Source organism: Trichoderma gamsii, assembly GCF_001481775.2.
Source record: "Trichoderma gamsii strain T6085 chromosome Unknown Scaffold_27.2, whole genome shotgun sequence".
Taxonomy (NCBI): Eukaryota; Fungi; Ascomycota; class Sordariomycetes; order Hypocreales; family Hypocreaceae; genus Trichoderma; species Trichoderma gamsii.
The window spans coordinates 352,007-367,980 of NW_020171364.1; the positions used below are offsets into that span (position 1 = coordinate 352,007).

General features: G+C 47.6%; 4 protein-coding genes across 4 annotated transcripts; 2 read left to right on the plus strand and 2 right to left on the minus strand.

Annotated features, from left to right (window-relative positions):
* Positions 1-1,981: 1,981 nt before the first annotated feature.
* Positions 1,982-2,303, plus strand: TGAM01_v207416 (hypothetical protein; the record flags this gene model as incomplete). Its single annotated transcript, XM_018808011.1, has 2 exons — positions 1,982-2,152; positions 2,211-2,303. 2 exons carry the CDS (start codon positions 1,982-1,984, stop codon positions 2,301-2,303), a joined length of 264 nt encoding a protein of 87 aa, XP_018658788.1.
* Positions 2,304-4,511: 2,208 nt separating this feature from the next.
* TGAM01_v207417 (hypothetical protein) lies at positions 4,512-6,395 on the plus strand (the record flags this gene model as incomplete). Its single annotated transcript, XM_018808010.1, has 1 exon — positions 4,512-6,395. The coding sequence occupies one exon, from the start codon at positions 4,512-4,514 to the stop codon at positions 6,393-6,395; it is 1,884 nt and encodes a 627-aa protein (XP_018658787.1).
* A 1,360-nt stretch (positions 6,396-7,755) lies between these two features.
* On the minus strand, positions 7,756-8,194 carry TGAM01_v207418 (hypothetical protein; the record flags this gene model as incomplete). The annotated part of the gene is made up of 2 exons (XM_018808009.1): positions 7,756-8,041; positions 8,097-8,194. The coding sequence occupies 2 exons, from the start codon at positions 8,192-8,194 to the stop codon at positions 7,756-7,758; spliced, it is 384 nt and encodes a 127-aa protein (XP_018658786.1).
* A 2,567-nt stretch (positions 8,195-10,761) lies between these two features.
* On the minus strand, positions 10,762-12,234 carry TGAM01_v207419 (hypothetical protein; the record flags this gene model as incomplete). The annotated part of the gene is made up of 1 exon (XM_018808008.2): positions 10,762-12,234. The coding sequence occupies one exon, from the start codon at positions 12,232-12,234 to the stop codon at positions 10,762-10,764; it is 1,473 nt and encodes a 490-aa protein (XP_018658785.2).
* Between the last annotated feature and the right edge of the window lie 3,740 nt (positions 12,235-15,974).

Genomic DNA, 15,974 nt, shown 5'->3' on the forward strand with positions numbered 1-15,974 from the left:
GATAAAAATTTTCCAAATACTTTCCGCTCTAGTATCAGCGGCTCTTGGCTGCTTGTGATTGTTGTTTGATGTTGTCAATAACATAGACTGTAAGCCATCTAGTGGGGCTCGGAGTGCTCCGGGATCCACCTGAAGACAGACATCGAAGAGCTCGATCGATGTGATCGTCCGCAAGATCCGATGAACCTTATGGACAAGGTACTATTACAGCTCAAATTTTCTACGGGAAATGGTTAAACACAATCATGAGACATCGTGAGCGCGTGAAACCCTAGGTTTAATTGGGTTTGAGTTCACTTCTAAGCTTACACAAACAAAAGGTTATCGAATTATGTGACAACGCTTTACATGAGAACAAATGACACTGTGGGGTCTCTAGGCTACTCTGGTTCCTTTGAACTCGTCGGTCTTTTATTTCATCTGCGAGTCGCCGACGGGGGAATGGGATCAGCCTCAACTCAGGAGAATCCTCAAGTGAATCCTCTAACTTGGCTGTGTAACAAGAAAGGAGAGAGAGATCGTCCGAACCCGCGTTTTAAACCTCTAAATGCCCCAAAATGGTTCAGCCATTGAATTGTGGCAAGACGCGTGCTGATTTCGGACAATTGTTGTTTTTTAAGTGCTTGATGGCGTTGATGGCTTCGCTCGTCGGCCCTTTTGACTGAAAAGTTAGCAATTTTGGAGAATCTCTCCCGTGAGACATCGCCACCGCTGTCAAAATGCTTCAAACTCAATGCCCTAGCTCCGGGCCTCCTCAGGTCCTTGGAGAAGCACAATGCGACTCCGCCTCCACAAACGGCAAGCAGATGGCGCCCACTAGAATCGGCCAATCATCTCCACACTCCGTCTCACCGACGAAAAAAGGGACTCCTCCAGGATCCGGCACGAATGGGGCCTAGACCTCCGGCCGATCGACCGACAAAGGCCAGCTCAGGTCATGTCATCCCCCTTGCGCTGGCCTGTTGTCGTCCATCAATGCCTGTCTTACACCGCACTTTGGCGATTGAATCACACGACCGGCTTGGCATTATAGGGCTGAGGAGTTGTCGGGCTTCTATGACAACGAGAAACTGAATATCAACCGGCTTTCTATCGTCTCATTGGTGCTAGTGGCAACCGGCTAATGTTGCTTTTTTTAGGCTCCCATGGGGTTCTCCAGCCAGAGGAGCTGCGCTATGGCGTTCAGCCGCACGCTCCTTGCTTGAGCTAAATGAATCTTAGGACGCGAGACAGCTGGCATTTCAATGGACACATCGTACTAAGGAGATGATGGCGCTGGTTAGACCGCTGGCTGTGCTATGGATGCGCGGGAATTGCCACTTTCTAGAGCGGCGCCATCTCGGGTCTAGGGCATTGAATTGAGTGTTGGTGTTTTGCACATCGGATGTCGCTGACGGGTAGCAAAGTTGGCTTTCTTACTGTTTCGCCGATCACTCGTATTGTAGCTTGGCAAATCTCAGAATGCTCATCCTTCAAGTGCTGATAGGACGGTGCAGCAGCTTCAATCTCACTACTCGCTCACTATTCGCGCAAATGAGGCATTCGCCGGAGGTCCGACTTAGCTTTGACAGCTGGCACCGTATAATTGAGACATCGAAGCTATTTCATGTATGTGATATGTAGCTAGCAATGGGCCTTGACTGTAAGTGGTTGAAAAGTAAGCGTCACTTCGTATTCGAGCGTGAGGCTTTTCGTATAGCGTGAAGGATACGAAGGCATTCAGCAGCCACCTACGTCTCCCTTGCCTGAGACATACATGGCATGATCCTTCAAAGCGTTGAGACCTAAGGCTTGACCGTTGTTCTATTCCATCTCGAGAATCAATGGAGGATCTAGACTTGAATTTCGAGTATATAAAGACCTACATATCTGCCTCTCGATACCCTCACTTCTATCTCATCATCAGCACAACAAGCATCCACATCTTTTCTACATCTTCAGCTATAAATCTATAAGACAATCTTTCTTATTAACTTTCATCATGAAGTTCACCACTCTCGCTATTGCTGCCATTGTTACCGTGGTCACTGCCAGCCCCGGTTACAAGCCTCCCCCTCCTCCCCCTCCTCCTCATGGCTGCAAGCCTGCTACCTACGCCTGCCTTCCCAATGATCAGGGATGGCAAGTATGCAGCACTGCCGGTCAATGGGTCGTAAGTTTACCTCTGAAGAATGACTTTCAAATTATGCCTTGACTAAATCCCCCAATAGTTTGCTGGAAATTGTCCTCCCAAGACCGTCTGCAAGTTCGACAACCAGAACGGCAGCCCCTACTGTGTTCCTCCCAACTTCACTATCCCATAAGCCAACCATATTATGACAAATGGGATTTTGAGATGACCAGTCGGATGAAAGACGGATATCAAAGTTTTCGACGCAAAGGATTTGTGGCTTGCATTGCTTGACAGCTCAATCTGAACATAAAGTTTATGACATAAATTATGGACACTCCTTAGGCCATTGGATATATACAAATAAAGTTAAATTTTCAATTTTTCGACGATTGGGATCAACCAGTTATATACTATTCATTACACAGGTGAATTCTCGCTCCCCACCGTGATCACATCTGACAATCACGTCTTTCAACTTTATACTTGCATGGAAACTTTAATCATGTTGTGATTTACAGTAATTTGTAAGAATTCTGAGTTAGAGTTATCCATAATAGTATTACACCTTGCGGAGATTTAAATCGTACTAGCCAAGAAAAGAATGAAGATAAGCATGCTGACTAGGTTCATTACACAATGGTAAGAGCTATCCAATTTGACGGCTGCTAAATATTCATTATCAATGACAGATTAGAACACTGGATCTCCAAGAAGTGATGATGCGATTTCCAATATAGTGTTTTGCAACACAGGCAGAATAACACCGACTCTTTATTCGATTTCATACTTGTGTTAACCCTTATATAAGTCGAACTCACGTCCTTGTAGTTTCACTCTAGCTGCGATTGATAAACACGAATCAGATGCGTGTTTCATCGGCATGCTCGTCCTTACATTGTTTCGTATACAGTATTGTTGAATACATAACATAATCGACATTTCTCTATCAATTACAACTAATATTTAAACACATCATGAACACCTTTTATTTCGTGAGCGAATTCGGTCAAATACATGCTTACCTGCACCAGCACCCTTCTCTCTTGAAGCGGCTCCATTATTGCTCTCCCCTCAATCTCGGCTGCCGCAGGTAGTGCATGCATTATAGGCTCGCTTCTTTTGTTGTGGAAGTCTTGTAAGTCCATGACCTCTAGTCTATGTAGTCTCATACGTATGTTGGCATAATCTCACAATCTCCGCTTGTGGCTTCTGATACTGCCTCCATTTTGTTTCGTATCAAATGCCCAGCTGTGCAGCTCTTGCATCATTCTATGTTTGAATCAATTGAATGAAAAAAGATTTGCTCAAGCAGTAGTATTCGAAGCTTCGACTCCTGGCTGCACGAAATGTTATTGGTGCTGTACAAGTGCAGCGGCACGCTCGCATTGGCTTTAATGTGGAAACTAGCCAGCGCCCCCGTTATCTGGTTGCATATGTGGCGTATGACAGCTTCCCGGCTATCGAACGGCCAAGAATAGATCTGAGAACTAAAAAACGTCAATTTATACAAAGAAGATGCTGCGGAATAATTCATCAGTCGTTTCAAAGCTTGGTTTGCTCACTTGCCTCGACGCATGTTTCATTACGGGATATTAGCGAACGTGTCAAGCACGTGTCAATTGAAGCGTCTTGAAGCCCACGCCACTAATACCTACAAGTACGACAGCCAGCCCTCCACGTTTATTTCAATACCACCCAATTGTTGACAAGGCTGCAAAGCGGAGCCAGCCTCTTCAATGACGCGGATCGGCGCCGTGCTGGAGATCTCTAGTGAGCCACAGTAGCTGGGACAAGGATCACGGGCGCGGATATGCATGCACCGTGTTCTTGCCAAGACAACGGCTCATTCCGAGGCCAATAACGGGTAGTTTCCTGATCCAGCCGTGGCGATGCCTTCAAAAGCAGCTAGTTTCAGGCACTGCCACGATGCAGATTCTCTCATGCATTCTCTCATGCATCATAGTCCTTTTTCCAGAGTCTTCTTCATTTGCTCTGAAGCCTCTGCCCAGTGTCAGGCTGTTAGATCCACACGAGGCCTTGCTCGATCGGAAACTCGGCGAGCCTAGCGACGTTCTGGGACACTCAACGGCAATCCGGCAACACTTCCAACCACTAATTTCTGCTAAATCCATTCAACTTCAGACTCCAGGTTGACGGGATGCTGACGGGTTGACAGCAGTATCAAGTTTTAGGGCGCCACGGCCGCTTGATGACGTTTCGATAACCCCACACAAGCACTGAAATGAAACAAACAGCATCGACTATCTCGAACAGCCCATCGTATAGAGCTTCAAATTTTGTCTCTTTCATCTTATCGTCTACATGTGTAAAGCTGCTCTTACAGATTATTCGCTCTCTCAGCCTCAACTCTCTTCTGCGATAACCCCGCACCGCCATAATGGTGTCTGAAAACGTGCTGAGGCTGTGCAGAGCTCCCGACACAGTCAGTTCGCTTCTTGCAGCAAATCCGACAGAGCCGCCTGGAAAATTCGTGGAGCAACTATACGGAAATCTCGACAAAGACCTCCGTCGCAACCCAGACGATGATAGACCGCTGCCAGATCCTGCGACACTGGACTTGGCCCTACAATGTGGCCAGTGGGGTCCTACAACACCGAGCCCTTTGTTCCTCCAGGCATTTGCAGACTCTCTCCGATGTCTCGATGCAGATCCTTTGTCCAACGTGGTGTCTCCTCCGTTGATAGGCTCTCATGGAACGGTGCCGTTGACTGCTATTGCGCCTCTGGTGGACATCATTCGCCATGTTTCTAATGTCATTGTGCGGGCTGAGACCGAGGTCATTTTTATAACTTGCAACTGGGCGCCTTCGGTTGCCCAGAGACTCATTAGAAACTCACTTATTGAGCTGTCCAGACGAGCTGGAGAAAGGAAACAGCGGGTGGTGGTGAAAATGATGTACGACAAAGCAACACCGGCCAGTGCGCTTGATCCGCATCAGCGCGTGAAACCGTCCACTTATACTTCAAAGAATGTTCAACTGCCTGCTCCTGAAGAGGTGCCCAACTTGGATATGGAGGTTGTAAGCCTGCATAAAATGGTTCTAGGTACTCTACATGCCAAATTTTGCGTGGTCGATCGCAAACTCGCGGTAGTTATGAGCAACAACATGGAGGACAACGCCAACGTGGAGATGATGACGCATCTGGAGGGACCTATTGTTGACAGCATATACGACTCGGCTCTCATTACATGGAAGCATCAACTGGATCCTCCTCTCCCGTCAAGTAATTCTCCAGCAGCCGCAGGTGGACTACCAACATCTAGCCAAGAGCCTCTTTACCTAAATCGGGGAAGTGGTATAGATCAACAGCGCATCGCAGCAGCTGGCCAGGCGCAACCGACTCTTCCAGAACATACGCCGGAAGATCCTCACTATGACGATGACTTAATTGGAGAAATCGCGCGAATGCAATCATGCTATTCCACCAAAGAGGGCGAAACCCGACTTCAGGCTGCAAATCGCCAGCTCAATCTTGCCATCAAGAGCCCAATTCCGCCCACAGGCCCTGAAATTCCTGACGGCCACGAAATGACACCCTATATAGCAACTTCAACGGAATATCCAGTCCCTATAGCCCTGGTGTCACGCCCACCTTATGGAAATGTCGACTCTAAAAACGTCTTTGTGCCGCAAAACGAGGCCTGGCTTTCTCTTATACGCAATGCTCAAAAGAACATCTTTATCCAAACACCAGATTTAAATGCTGCGCCACTCATTCCAGCACTAGCTGCGGCGTTGAAACGCGGCGTTGAAGTCACGTATTATGTGTGCTTCGGATACAATGATGCCGGAGAGGTTATTCCAAGCCAAGGAGGAACAAATGAACAAGCTGCGCGAAGCCTGCTTTCTCTCCTTCCAAAAGATGGCCCAGAGCGTGAATTATTACATATATTCGACTATGTTGGCAAAGATCAAGATCATCCAATTCATCAAAGCTTCAGAACTAGAACTTGTCACGTAAAGCTTCTTATTGCGGATGGCAGTGTTGGAGTACAAGGGAGCGGCAACCAGGATACGCAATCTTGGTTCCATAGCCAAGAAATTAACATCATGGTAGACAGTCCTGAAATATGTTTAAAATGGAGAGATGGGATCGAGAGGAACCAAAACACAAGTCTCTTTGGGCGAGTGTCAGGGGATGGAGTGTGGAGAGATCAAAGTGGAAAGCCAGGAGAGGGATATATGGGTGATCCTAATGCGGTAGAGGGGTTGTTCAAAGGCGTATGGGGGATGTATCAGAAGATGCGGCGTGGTGGTTAAATTCGCATGCTCTAAATACCAGTATATGATGTGTATAGTTCTCGTAATTGCATTGTTATAGTAGATTATTTTCTTAGCTTCTACGCTTTGCAACTCTCATAAATCCTTAAAGTTTAAAAAGAATTGAATCATTTTCACATATCATAGGTCTACTCAATCTAACGATTTCAGAAACTAATTAGACTCTTTAAACCAAAACGTTTTACAATAATATAGATCGAGTGATACGATATGTGATTTTCTTGGCGATTAGTCAATATAATACCACTAACCTCAACAAGGCCTCCACAAGCCGACAATATTTCAAGATTCAACTCGAGAAGTCTGTTGTATGCAGAGCTATAACTACACAAATCCATCTTGTGTGAGAGAGGGGATAGCCAACACATCTTGAAGTTCGCGACTGAAATAGGTCGCTTCGGAAAAATCACCTAATAGATTATTCTTCGGCTCGTTCTTCTTGTTTCATGTCTTCCTCGCCGTTCGTGCTCAAGGAAAGTAGCATTTGCTTATAGAAGCCATCCTCCCCGCCAAGCTCTTTGAGGAGGTCTCTAACTCTCTCATCAAGGTCGCTTTTACTGTAGCCGCTTTTTCCAAGAAATTTGTCCATGTCTCTCAAGACCAAGGCCACCCAGAAGAAAACTCCTGAAGATTACTTTACGATATAGTCCCTCATATCTTTTAAGATGCTCCGCCCACAGCAATGCTTAGACTCAATCTGTTTAATCCAGTTATCCACCACTAGCGATATGTCCTTTTGATTTACGTCCTGAAGTCTAATGTGATGCAAGCAAGCCTGTTTCAAGTAAGATTGAATGTCGTTCTCAGGTCTGCTAGCAATCAAAATCTTCACGATACAATTGCTATTGTGAACCACGAGATCAGGCAGAAAGAAAGCGGAGAACATCGTTTCGCCTATCGTTATCTGATTCATCCATTCCATCAACCACAATCATGACTTTCAGGGGGAAGTCAATCTATTGCAGAGATCGTAGCACCGACTTGAGGTCCTCATAGCTCCAGAATGTCTCGGTGGACTAATACATGCGTTACTTGTACAAGTTCCGGTAACGCTCTTTGAGTAGTTCATGAAGCCGGCTGTTGCTATTCCAAATCTGGTAGACAATTGACCGAAGCATAAGTTCGTGGCTAGTCTCTGTATTGCCGCCACGGAATCTACAATTGAATCTCGCAATGATGACATTTTTGTGTTAGTTTGGGGATGTTGAAGGTCCAAATTTTTTTCCTAATTTGCGGATTGTTATCTGGACACTGCTAGAGTCGTAGCAACCCCACGTATTGACGAAAGAAGATCACTTTGGGCCTCTTCATTCGGATTAGTACAAATTTGGAGAGCTTCCTATATTACCAGTCCTCCAAGGCTATGCACCACAAATATGATAGGCCGTCCAACGGTGTCCGTACGAAGAGCGCTGAGATCATTGATGAGAGTCTTTGCATGTTCTCGGATTGTGTTTTGGCCAGCAACACGGGTTAGATGGAGTACATCGGCGTCATAGCCGTAGGTCATAATTCTAGCCGTCGGGAGGTCCTTTGGAAGAAGTGTCTTGAACCATGGCTCAGTTTCGCCCTCAGCAGTCCATGTTTTCTCTCTATGACCAGTAAAACCATGGAGGACTACCACGCTTAGTAAGGTGTCATATTGTATCAACAGCTCATTTTATTATATCAAATACCTACTCGACTTTCGGGTGCTGCACAGATGTCACAACATAAGGCCCCAGTGCCTCAGCCTTAGACGGCGGAGTTGCAGAAACTTTGCTAGAGGAGCCGCCCATCCTGAAGAGTTGAATGATCACAAACTCTTTAAAGGAAAACTGCTAAGTTTGTAGAGAATCAGAATTGGTATATCCTATTTGAACAATAAAAGCCACATATATATTCGTCAAGCTTTCCTGTCGGCATAACGATATGCGGCAACACGTTGCGAAATTCCATCGGATGTAAATCAAAGACAAGCAGTCGCTGCGAACGACGACATTGGCCCAGCCTCGCCCCATCGCAGCTGGTATTGATACATATGCTTAAGGCATCAAGCAAATGCTACCTCAAGACAGATAACATATAGGTACAGTTAACTGATTGTGTTGCATTCTCACTTACGAGCCTTGGATCATGTAATATGTTATACTTTGTCCTGTAAAACGTGCATGGCTCACTGATATGAGTGCTGCTTAATAGTCAAGGAGTATAACAAACTACGTATTATGTAGACTACAGTGGTCAGATGTTGCATGTTTTCGCGTGTACCCATTTATTGCAAGTTTTAAATGAAGAACGTAGGGTCAATTAGGCATATTTATCCCCGCCCTTTGGTGTATTGGGCAGTCTCGCCGCCGTAGCACTCCATAAGTCTAATGACAGAGGTAGTGATGGTTGAGCCTTATGGAAATCGCACAAATGGACTGTATAGATCTTATGCCAAAAAAAAAAAAAAAAAAAAAAAAAAAAAAAAAAAGAGAGAGAGAGAGAAAGAGAAGATACATAAGAAAGAAACGGGCGAGATGCAGCCATTTGAGGGTTCTCGCCGAGCATAGAATCAAGCACATACAATAACGAAGTAAGAGGAGCAAGGCCAAAGTGGTACTCTGCAATATATAAGTAAATACGAGCCAAAACCCACAACGTCGGCAGGTTTTGAGATCGAGATACATCAAGCTTGAGGATTTCCACGTTGTAGGTATGCTTGTTTAGCAGTTCTTGTCTATGCTGCGCATTGTTACACATAAGCACCCGCATATTCACTCCAGCCCCGACACGACACGACAGCATGCCATTCTAGGTGTCGAATTTAGAGAAATCCAGCGTACGAACAACTCTAGATTGTGTAACAAAAATTCGGTACGCATCATGATAATGTACAACAGTAACTTAACTATCGCTTCTGGAATGCCAGTGCGTGAACTACCATACTCGCGTACTGCAGTTTTTACAAGTAATGTGTAAAGGTAGTAGAACGTAGGTGTCAGTGAGTCCTGTAAAATCTTCGATGTAGAATAGCACTTCTCAGCGTCAATAGCTTAGTGTAGCTCATCCAACCGCGATTTTGAGTAAGCAAACCCCTAAAGATCAAGCTTCATGCAGCATACACACTGAAGGGCGGCTTACTAAAGCTACAGCTTAAATAGCAGTACACATTACATGCTGTGTTGCACCAAATGTGCACCTCTATCATCAACCTTGGTCCAGGCGCTTATAAATGAGATTATGCAACCACATCTTATTAATCGCATCTAGCCAAGTAAAGGGCGTAGAGGATGACGGCCTGGCTTCTCCTGCCCCCGCTCCTCGGAGTTCGTCTGGTCTCCCGCATCGACCCCACAGATGCTCCGGTGCCGCTACTCTTGACGCCGATACAAGTTGTGGGGGTGCCGAAGAGTCATAACGATCCCCATGGGGAAGAAGCTTTTTGAGCTGCTTACTGTCTTGTTATCTATTGTATGAAAGCGGCTAATATGAGCGGTAGTCGAAAGGTGGAAAAGTTAGAGATGACTCGTGGACAAACTAGAACCAACAACCTCGGTTCAGTCGAGTTGAGTTGCCGTACATCGTTGCCCATCAGCCCACAGCTCATCAGTCCAAGATTTTAACGATCAGCCGATACAAGATGGACGCTAAAAGAAACTGGGCGACATTTCACAAGATCAATGACATAATTTGGCCTGCATCGTCGTAGACTGCCACTTCTACTACTTTCCTTGATGCCGATTGCCGGCTAAATCTGATTAGGCAGTAAAGGCGCCCTCAACATCGCGCCGTAGCTTTAGCGTCTGAGATATTCGTGTGTAGATGATCCTCGCCCAAAGGCCGACATCGCTTCGGTTGCTGCAGACGGGAGTTCACTATAGCCTACTCGTGGAAAAGATGCCAGCTTTATGGCCGCCTTTCGTAAGTGGCATGTGAAAACACCAGGAAGTAGAACATCATGTAGAGAAAGGCAACTGAAGAAGTAAATGAGCGATGATGGTTTAAATTAAATACTAAGCAATTAATATTTTTGCTAATGTTCTACTATATAGCCTGCCGTTCATTGCCGAACGCGATATGTAGCCAATATCCTTCGCCCAAAATCCAAGACCCAAACATAAAAGAAAAAGAGGCCACTGTTCGGCCGAGTTATAATCTCAGTTCGCCTAATTGTAGTTCATGATGTCGTATAGATTAAAAACAGATCAAGAAAAAAATTAACAAAAGAAAAGAAAGTCCAAATAGACTGTAGTCGCCATGTTTTGTCCTTCGCCGTTAAGGGGGTATATGTTTTTATGCTGAATGCATAGCAATTTGTTGAAAAACCCAGCCGCTCAAAAAGCAAATCAAGCAAAAAGAAGTAGTCTCGTCATGTTCTTTATAATTCTTGGCTGCCCCTTCGGCTGTTGGGTGCCGTTGCCCTGGCAGCAATGATTTCTTCAAGGTCAACGTACTCCATGGGATGCGCGTCCTCAGCATATTCAGGGGGGCTTGGGGGCACATCCTCATAGACAGGAGGAGCCTCGTTGTCCCAGCTGACACTCAGGCCACCGTTGTCAGTCAAGACGACGGCGAAGTGCATTCGCAGAATGCGGCCAGTGCCAGTCTGGTGTGAAATGTGAGCCTTGCCCTCCTGTGCGTACTCCTTTGATACGACCAGCTCCAGCAACAGAGAGTGGGTAACCTCAGTGCCGTCCTGGGTCTTGGTATCGCAAGCGTACTTGAGTTCTCGAGAGTGCTGCTTCAGCTGGTTGACGCAGTATTCAAACTCCATGTCGACGATGCCATCGCTGCCGGTGTAGTCAGACTTCCATCCATCGACGAGGCTCTTCTCGCCGATGACACGGGTCTCGCTTCGGGGCAGGCCCTTGTTCGCTGACTCGGCAAGGCCAGGGTTGTGCTTCTCGCAGGCGGGGGCGACTGTCTTGATGGTCTCCTCGAGCTTCCAGGTGAGCTTCTTCAGCTTCCACAGGTCAACCGTCTTGACTCGTTCGTTGTGGGTCATGAGCCCGTCGAGCTTGAGGGTCATCTTGTTGGCGGCGGTGGGGTGAATGACGGAGATGTAGCTGGCAGCTGCCTTGATGTTTGTGGGGGGAAAGACTCGGACGGAGTTGTGAGGGTAAAGAGGCTCGGGAAGGGTTCGCTTGACGTCGATGATTCGATCAAACTTGGCGGTTGAGATTGAGCTTGGGGTTTCGGAGTCTGTAGGAGCAGTGAGGTATTGGGCCTCGGCGTTGAGGACGTAGGCAATGGAAACCACAGGAGTGTCCATTGAAGCTGGCAGATGGCCCGGCAGCAGAATGGAGAAGGGGAACTGGTGCTTTCCCTTTCGCAGGGGAATGGGATGAGCCAGAAGCTCCAGCTTCTCCAGCTGAGTTGTCTGTGTCTGGCACTCGTTGCAGTTGTTCTGGAATGGCCTCTTGTGTGTAACAATCAGGTTGAGGGCTGCTGTGAAGCTCTCGATATCCACCAATTCCTCCTTAATGTCCAAGAAGATCTGTCCTGACACCAGTGCGCCGGTGCTCTCCTCAGTGTTGCCATGGAAGACTACTGGCGGGCTCTCAACGCTCCACTCAATGACTACAGGAGAGTAGGGAACATGCTGTTGCTGGCGTTCTTTGGAGTTTGATCGGCCAAAGTGCAGTGACAGGCGGTGGGGCTTCTTAATGGCTTCTGCGAGGTCGGGCATCTTGACGGCATGGCGGTCCTCGCTGTCAGAGGCATGAGGGCTGGTGTTGCGCGATGCACTCCTGGAGGTGCTCCGAGATGTGTTGCGAGACCTGGAAACGGCCTTGATGTGAGGAATGGGTCCTGACGAGGACCGCAGGAAGTTGGCAACGAGGTGGGGCATTTTGGCGGTTTATGCAAGAAAAAAAGGTGATGATTGCGTATAGTCGAGGTGTCGTGACGAAAGCGTCGAATTTGGGAGTAGGGCGGCGATGCTTTTTATTGCACCCTCAGCTCTTCTCAGCTCTACTACTCTCCCGCTTTCGCCTATTGCTTATTTCGTTTGGACTTGATTTCCAAAACTCTGTCTCAGCAGCTCTTCAGCCCTAGCGCCGCTCTGACGAATGGTGAACAAAGGGTCCCCTCCAGAATATATGCGGGCGCTGTGCCAAGGAGGGGCTGCGTCTGGGGGGCGTTCTTAGGTCGAGATCTGGTGATCGGTTTGCAAGGGCGCCGATGACTTTGGCTTGGAATGAATCGAATTGAACCCCAGGCTCGGAAGCAAATGCCGAAAACTGCCACTTTGCAATATAATGTGATTCTTGTATGATAATCTTGCTAGTTGTATCTGTATTGTATTGTCTTGCGAGTCAAGAAGCTTTAGATGAGCAACTCCTGTAAATGGCTAGCTGTGTAAGTCGGCCTTGGGAAGGTTTCGATGGCTTGACGGTCCGGCTTGTGTGAGATGTAGTAAGCTGATGGGATATAAACCGAAGTTTAAACTGTTATTGCAGCAACGAGTAAACAAACATCCAAAAAAGGTAACTAGCAGTAGCATTGCCAAAAGCCGAGGGCATCGCCAACATCTTATATACGCCGGCCATTGTCTCGCCCTGGCTCGGCATGCACCGGTCTGGCAAATTATGTGTCATGACACAGCTACTACATACCTAGACTGCCAACTCCCAGGTCAAACAAAAAAAAATCCGGCCTGGTCTTTCCAGGCTCTCGGCCGCCAACCGATGGCCGATGGATCTCCGGTGGGGACGCCGCCGTGACATGAAGAAGCGCCTTTCGATTGATTCTGCGGGTCTCGTCCTCTTTTTCTTTTTCTTCGCCATTCTCCCCCCTTTTCCCGATTAGGCACTTAAGTGTCGAAAAGGGCAAGCGGCCTAGTACTTGGGAAGTACAGCAGCTCCACGTGCAAAATTGAAATTGCACAGTCCATTTGGCCTCGTCTCGCGCACCTGCGCCCCGTGCCGGAGAAGCTTCAGTTGCTCCAGCAAGTACCCGCAAAGTACCTCGTGCTCCCAATGCGGCCCGTTTATTGTACTGCGCCGTCAAGAAAAAATTCTGATTTTTCTTTGTTTGCTCTGCCTTAGAAAAGAACACAGCATTAATATGGATCCTCGTACGGCCTTGGCCGATGGACCACTATGAGCAGTTCGTCTCGTCTCGTCTCCAAGTACCCCGTGGGTTTGGACGTGCACGCAAGTATACATCATCAGCCCATCATTGAAAGTACGAATTCATCACGCAAGAAACGCCCATCTTCCCCTTCTTTCTCCAGATCAACTAGAATCGTTAAGCCGGTCAGACCAAAGCCGCAGATTCACTGTCGGCCATCAATTGAAGCGCCGGTACCGGCTCATACCTCGTAATCGCTTGACATGGAACATTCTGTCTTTGACTCCCTTTGACAAGACGTAGGGCGTAGCAGACAACATTACTAACCCGCCAATTGACATTGTGAGCAGCCAAAGGACAAGCCACAGCAGGCCTGCTGACCAAACGCACATTTTAGGCGAGGCGGGCTCCCGCCTCCGTCAGAGCTGGTACTACAACTCTGAGCTGGATCTATTGCATGCGTGGTGCTTAGTCGAAGCTGGGGTCCCCACTTTCATAGACCCAGTTGAGCAGTTACTTGAGTCATTGTGTAGTCTACAGTGAAAAGTTGGATACTAAAGTACTTCTAGGAGCAAAAAGCGATGGCTAGATACTTAGATTCATGTACAGAGTACCGATGACAACCAGCTCCAGCTCGTACACAGGCACGGCCTCGCGCCAGCGGACCCCTTTCTCGCGCCAGTCAGCAAGCAAAGGCGAGTGGTCGCCTGAAGAGGGCGTTGGAGGGCGCTAGAAGGCGCTGGCAACTCACAAACCCACGCCCTAAACGTCGTGTTGTCAGTGGATGCTTCAGTGGCGTGATGGCCTGTGACGTTGCCCGCAGGCGAGTTAAGCCCTCCAGTCAGCGCAAGTCACAGTTTTCTGCGCCCTACCAGGCAGTAATACTCCATAGGGCGAAGGAGGTGGAAGCCCGTCCCGTCACCGCATCACGATCTCTTCCACATGGGTGGTATATTCCACTTCAGGAGTTATACTCCGTATCTGCCAGGCACGGGGATCATTTATCCTAAAGCAGGCAGGTCGTCTGTATTAACAATTGGCTGCTTTTATTAGAAACCTGGACAAGGCGTGCTTATATCCAATAGACAGCCATCCGAGCGTGTAAGACGAAGTCGACATGCTGGCATTCCACGAGCTTTGCCTCAACGTCGAGTCGAATTACGCAGTATTTACACGTATATTTACACGTATATTGCGCCTTATACACCAATACACTCAGCTCGCAAGTGGCTCATGGACAACCAAAAGAACCAACTTCGGACTTCTCCGTCAACTCAATCAACACCAAGAAACCACACTCGACATAAAAGCACAGCTCCATCCCCACGCAAATACTTCTCGAAACTCAGTCGCGGCATATCGGCACTCATCTCACTCTCATTTCTCCAAGTCATCCACGCGAAATTGTTTACAGCAATACTACTCGATTCGTGAGACTCGCCGCCACCTCCTCCACAACGGGTAAAGTAGTTGCCTGGGTCCAATTTACCTGGTGACCATAAGTTTTTTCCTTCTCCTGGATCTAATCCGTATTTTCATTTTTTTTCTCACGATGGAAACAAAATTTTCAGTTCGATGCAAAGAATAACTTGGCCCCATTGCAAAGTACTACCTCGATCCAGCCTAGGTGCCGCTGCTAAGTCGATGTACGGCAGGGCTACCGAATTTTGTGTGCTCCATAGTGGAACCTCGTAGTGGACGGCATTCAAGTTTTTTTTCTGGGTCGTTGTACTGTGTTTGATTCATCTACTCGAGATTACTGCCACATACGGCTGAGTGTTTGACATTTGCTCGGTGTCATTACATAAAGGCGGATGCTTGTCTGCCCCTATGAGGAAGCAGTCTGGAGTAAATCTGGAGTTTTCACTCCATTTCAGCTGTTGCGTGTCGTGTTCAGGTCCCGTCGTCGTAGGTTACCGGATAGGGCCAACTGCCTAATAGTAGTACAGTAGCCGCTATTGAAAAAAAAAAAAAAAAAAATTTTATGCCCGTGCTCGATCGTGGCTTTGGCGATCGTAGCCTGCAAACACGTGTGCTGCTAAAAAGGTCTCGGGAGCCTCAGCCATGCCACTAACACGGCCTGCTCCCCTGGCAGCCAAGCAGCCTCAAGCGCCCATCAGGGTCCCTGCGAAGCTATTACGTACATGTATATGAGCGATGTTGTTACCTGCATGTAGAGCATGAGAATCAGCCTGTTGGATCATCAAACCGCAGTCCGTGGTGCTTGCATTGTGTGGAGCCTCCTCATTTTTCATGCTCCTGTGAATGAGTAGCAGGACATTGCGGCCCGGGGTCCCGCTCCCGCATGCTGCTTCTTAGAATCTCTTGTCAGTAGGCTACTAGAAGTCGGCTACCAGAAATCCTTGGCGCCGCAAATCCAGCATCTCGGCAGTCGTTCACGGGCTGAAGTCTTGCTTACTTACACACAAGCCGGCTTGCATTGATGGCACATGCAGCTCGAGTAACGTGGAAAGCACTTCATGTAATCTTGGGCCTCTCTGCATCCCCGTGTGAAAT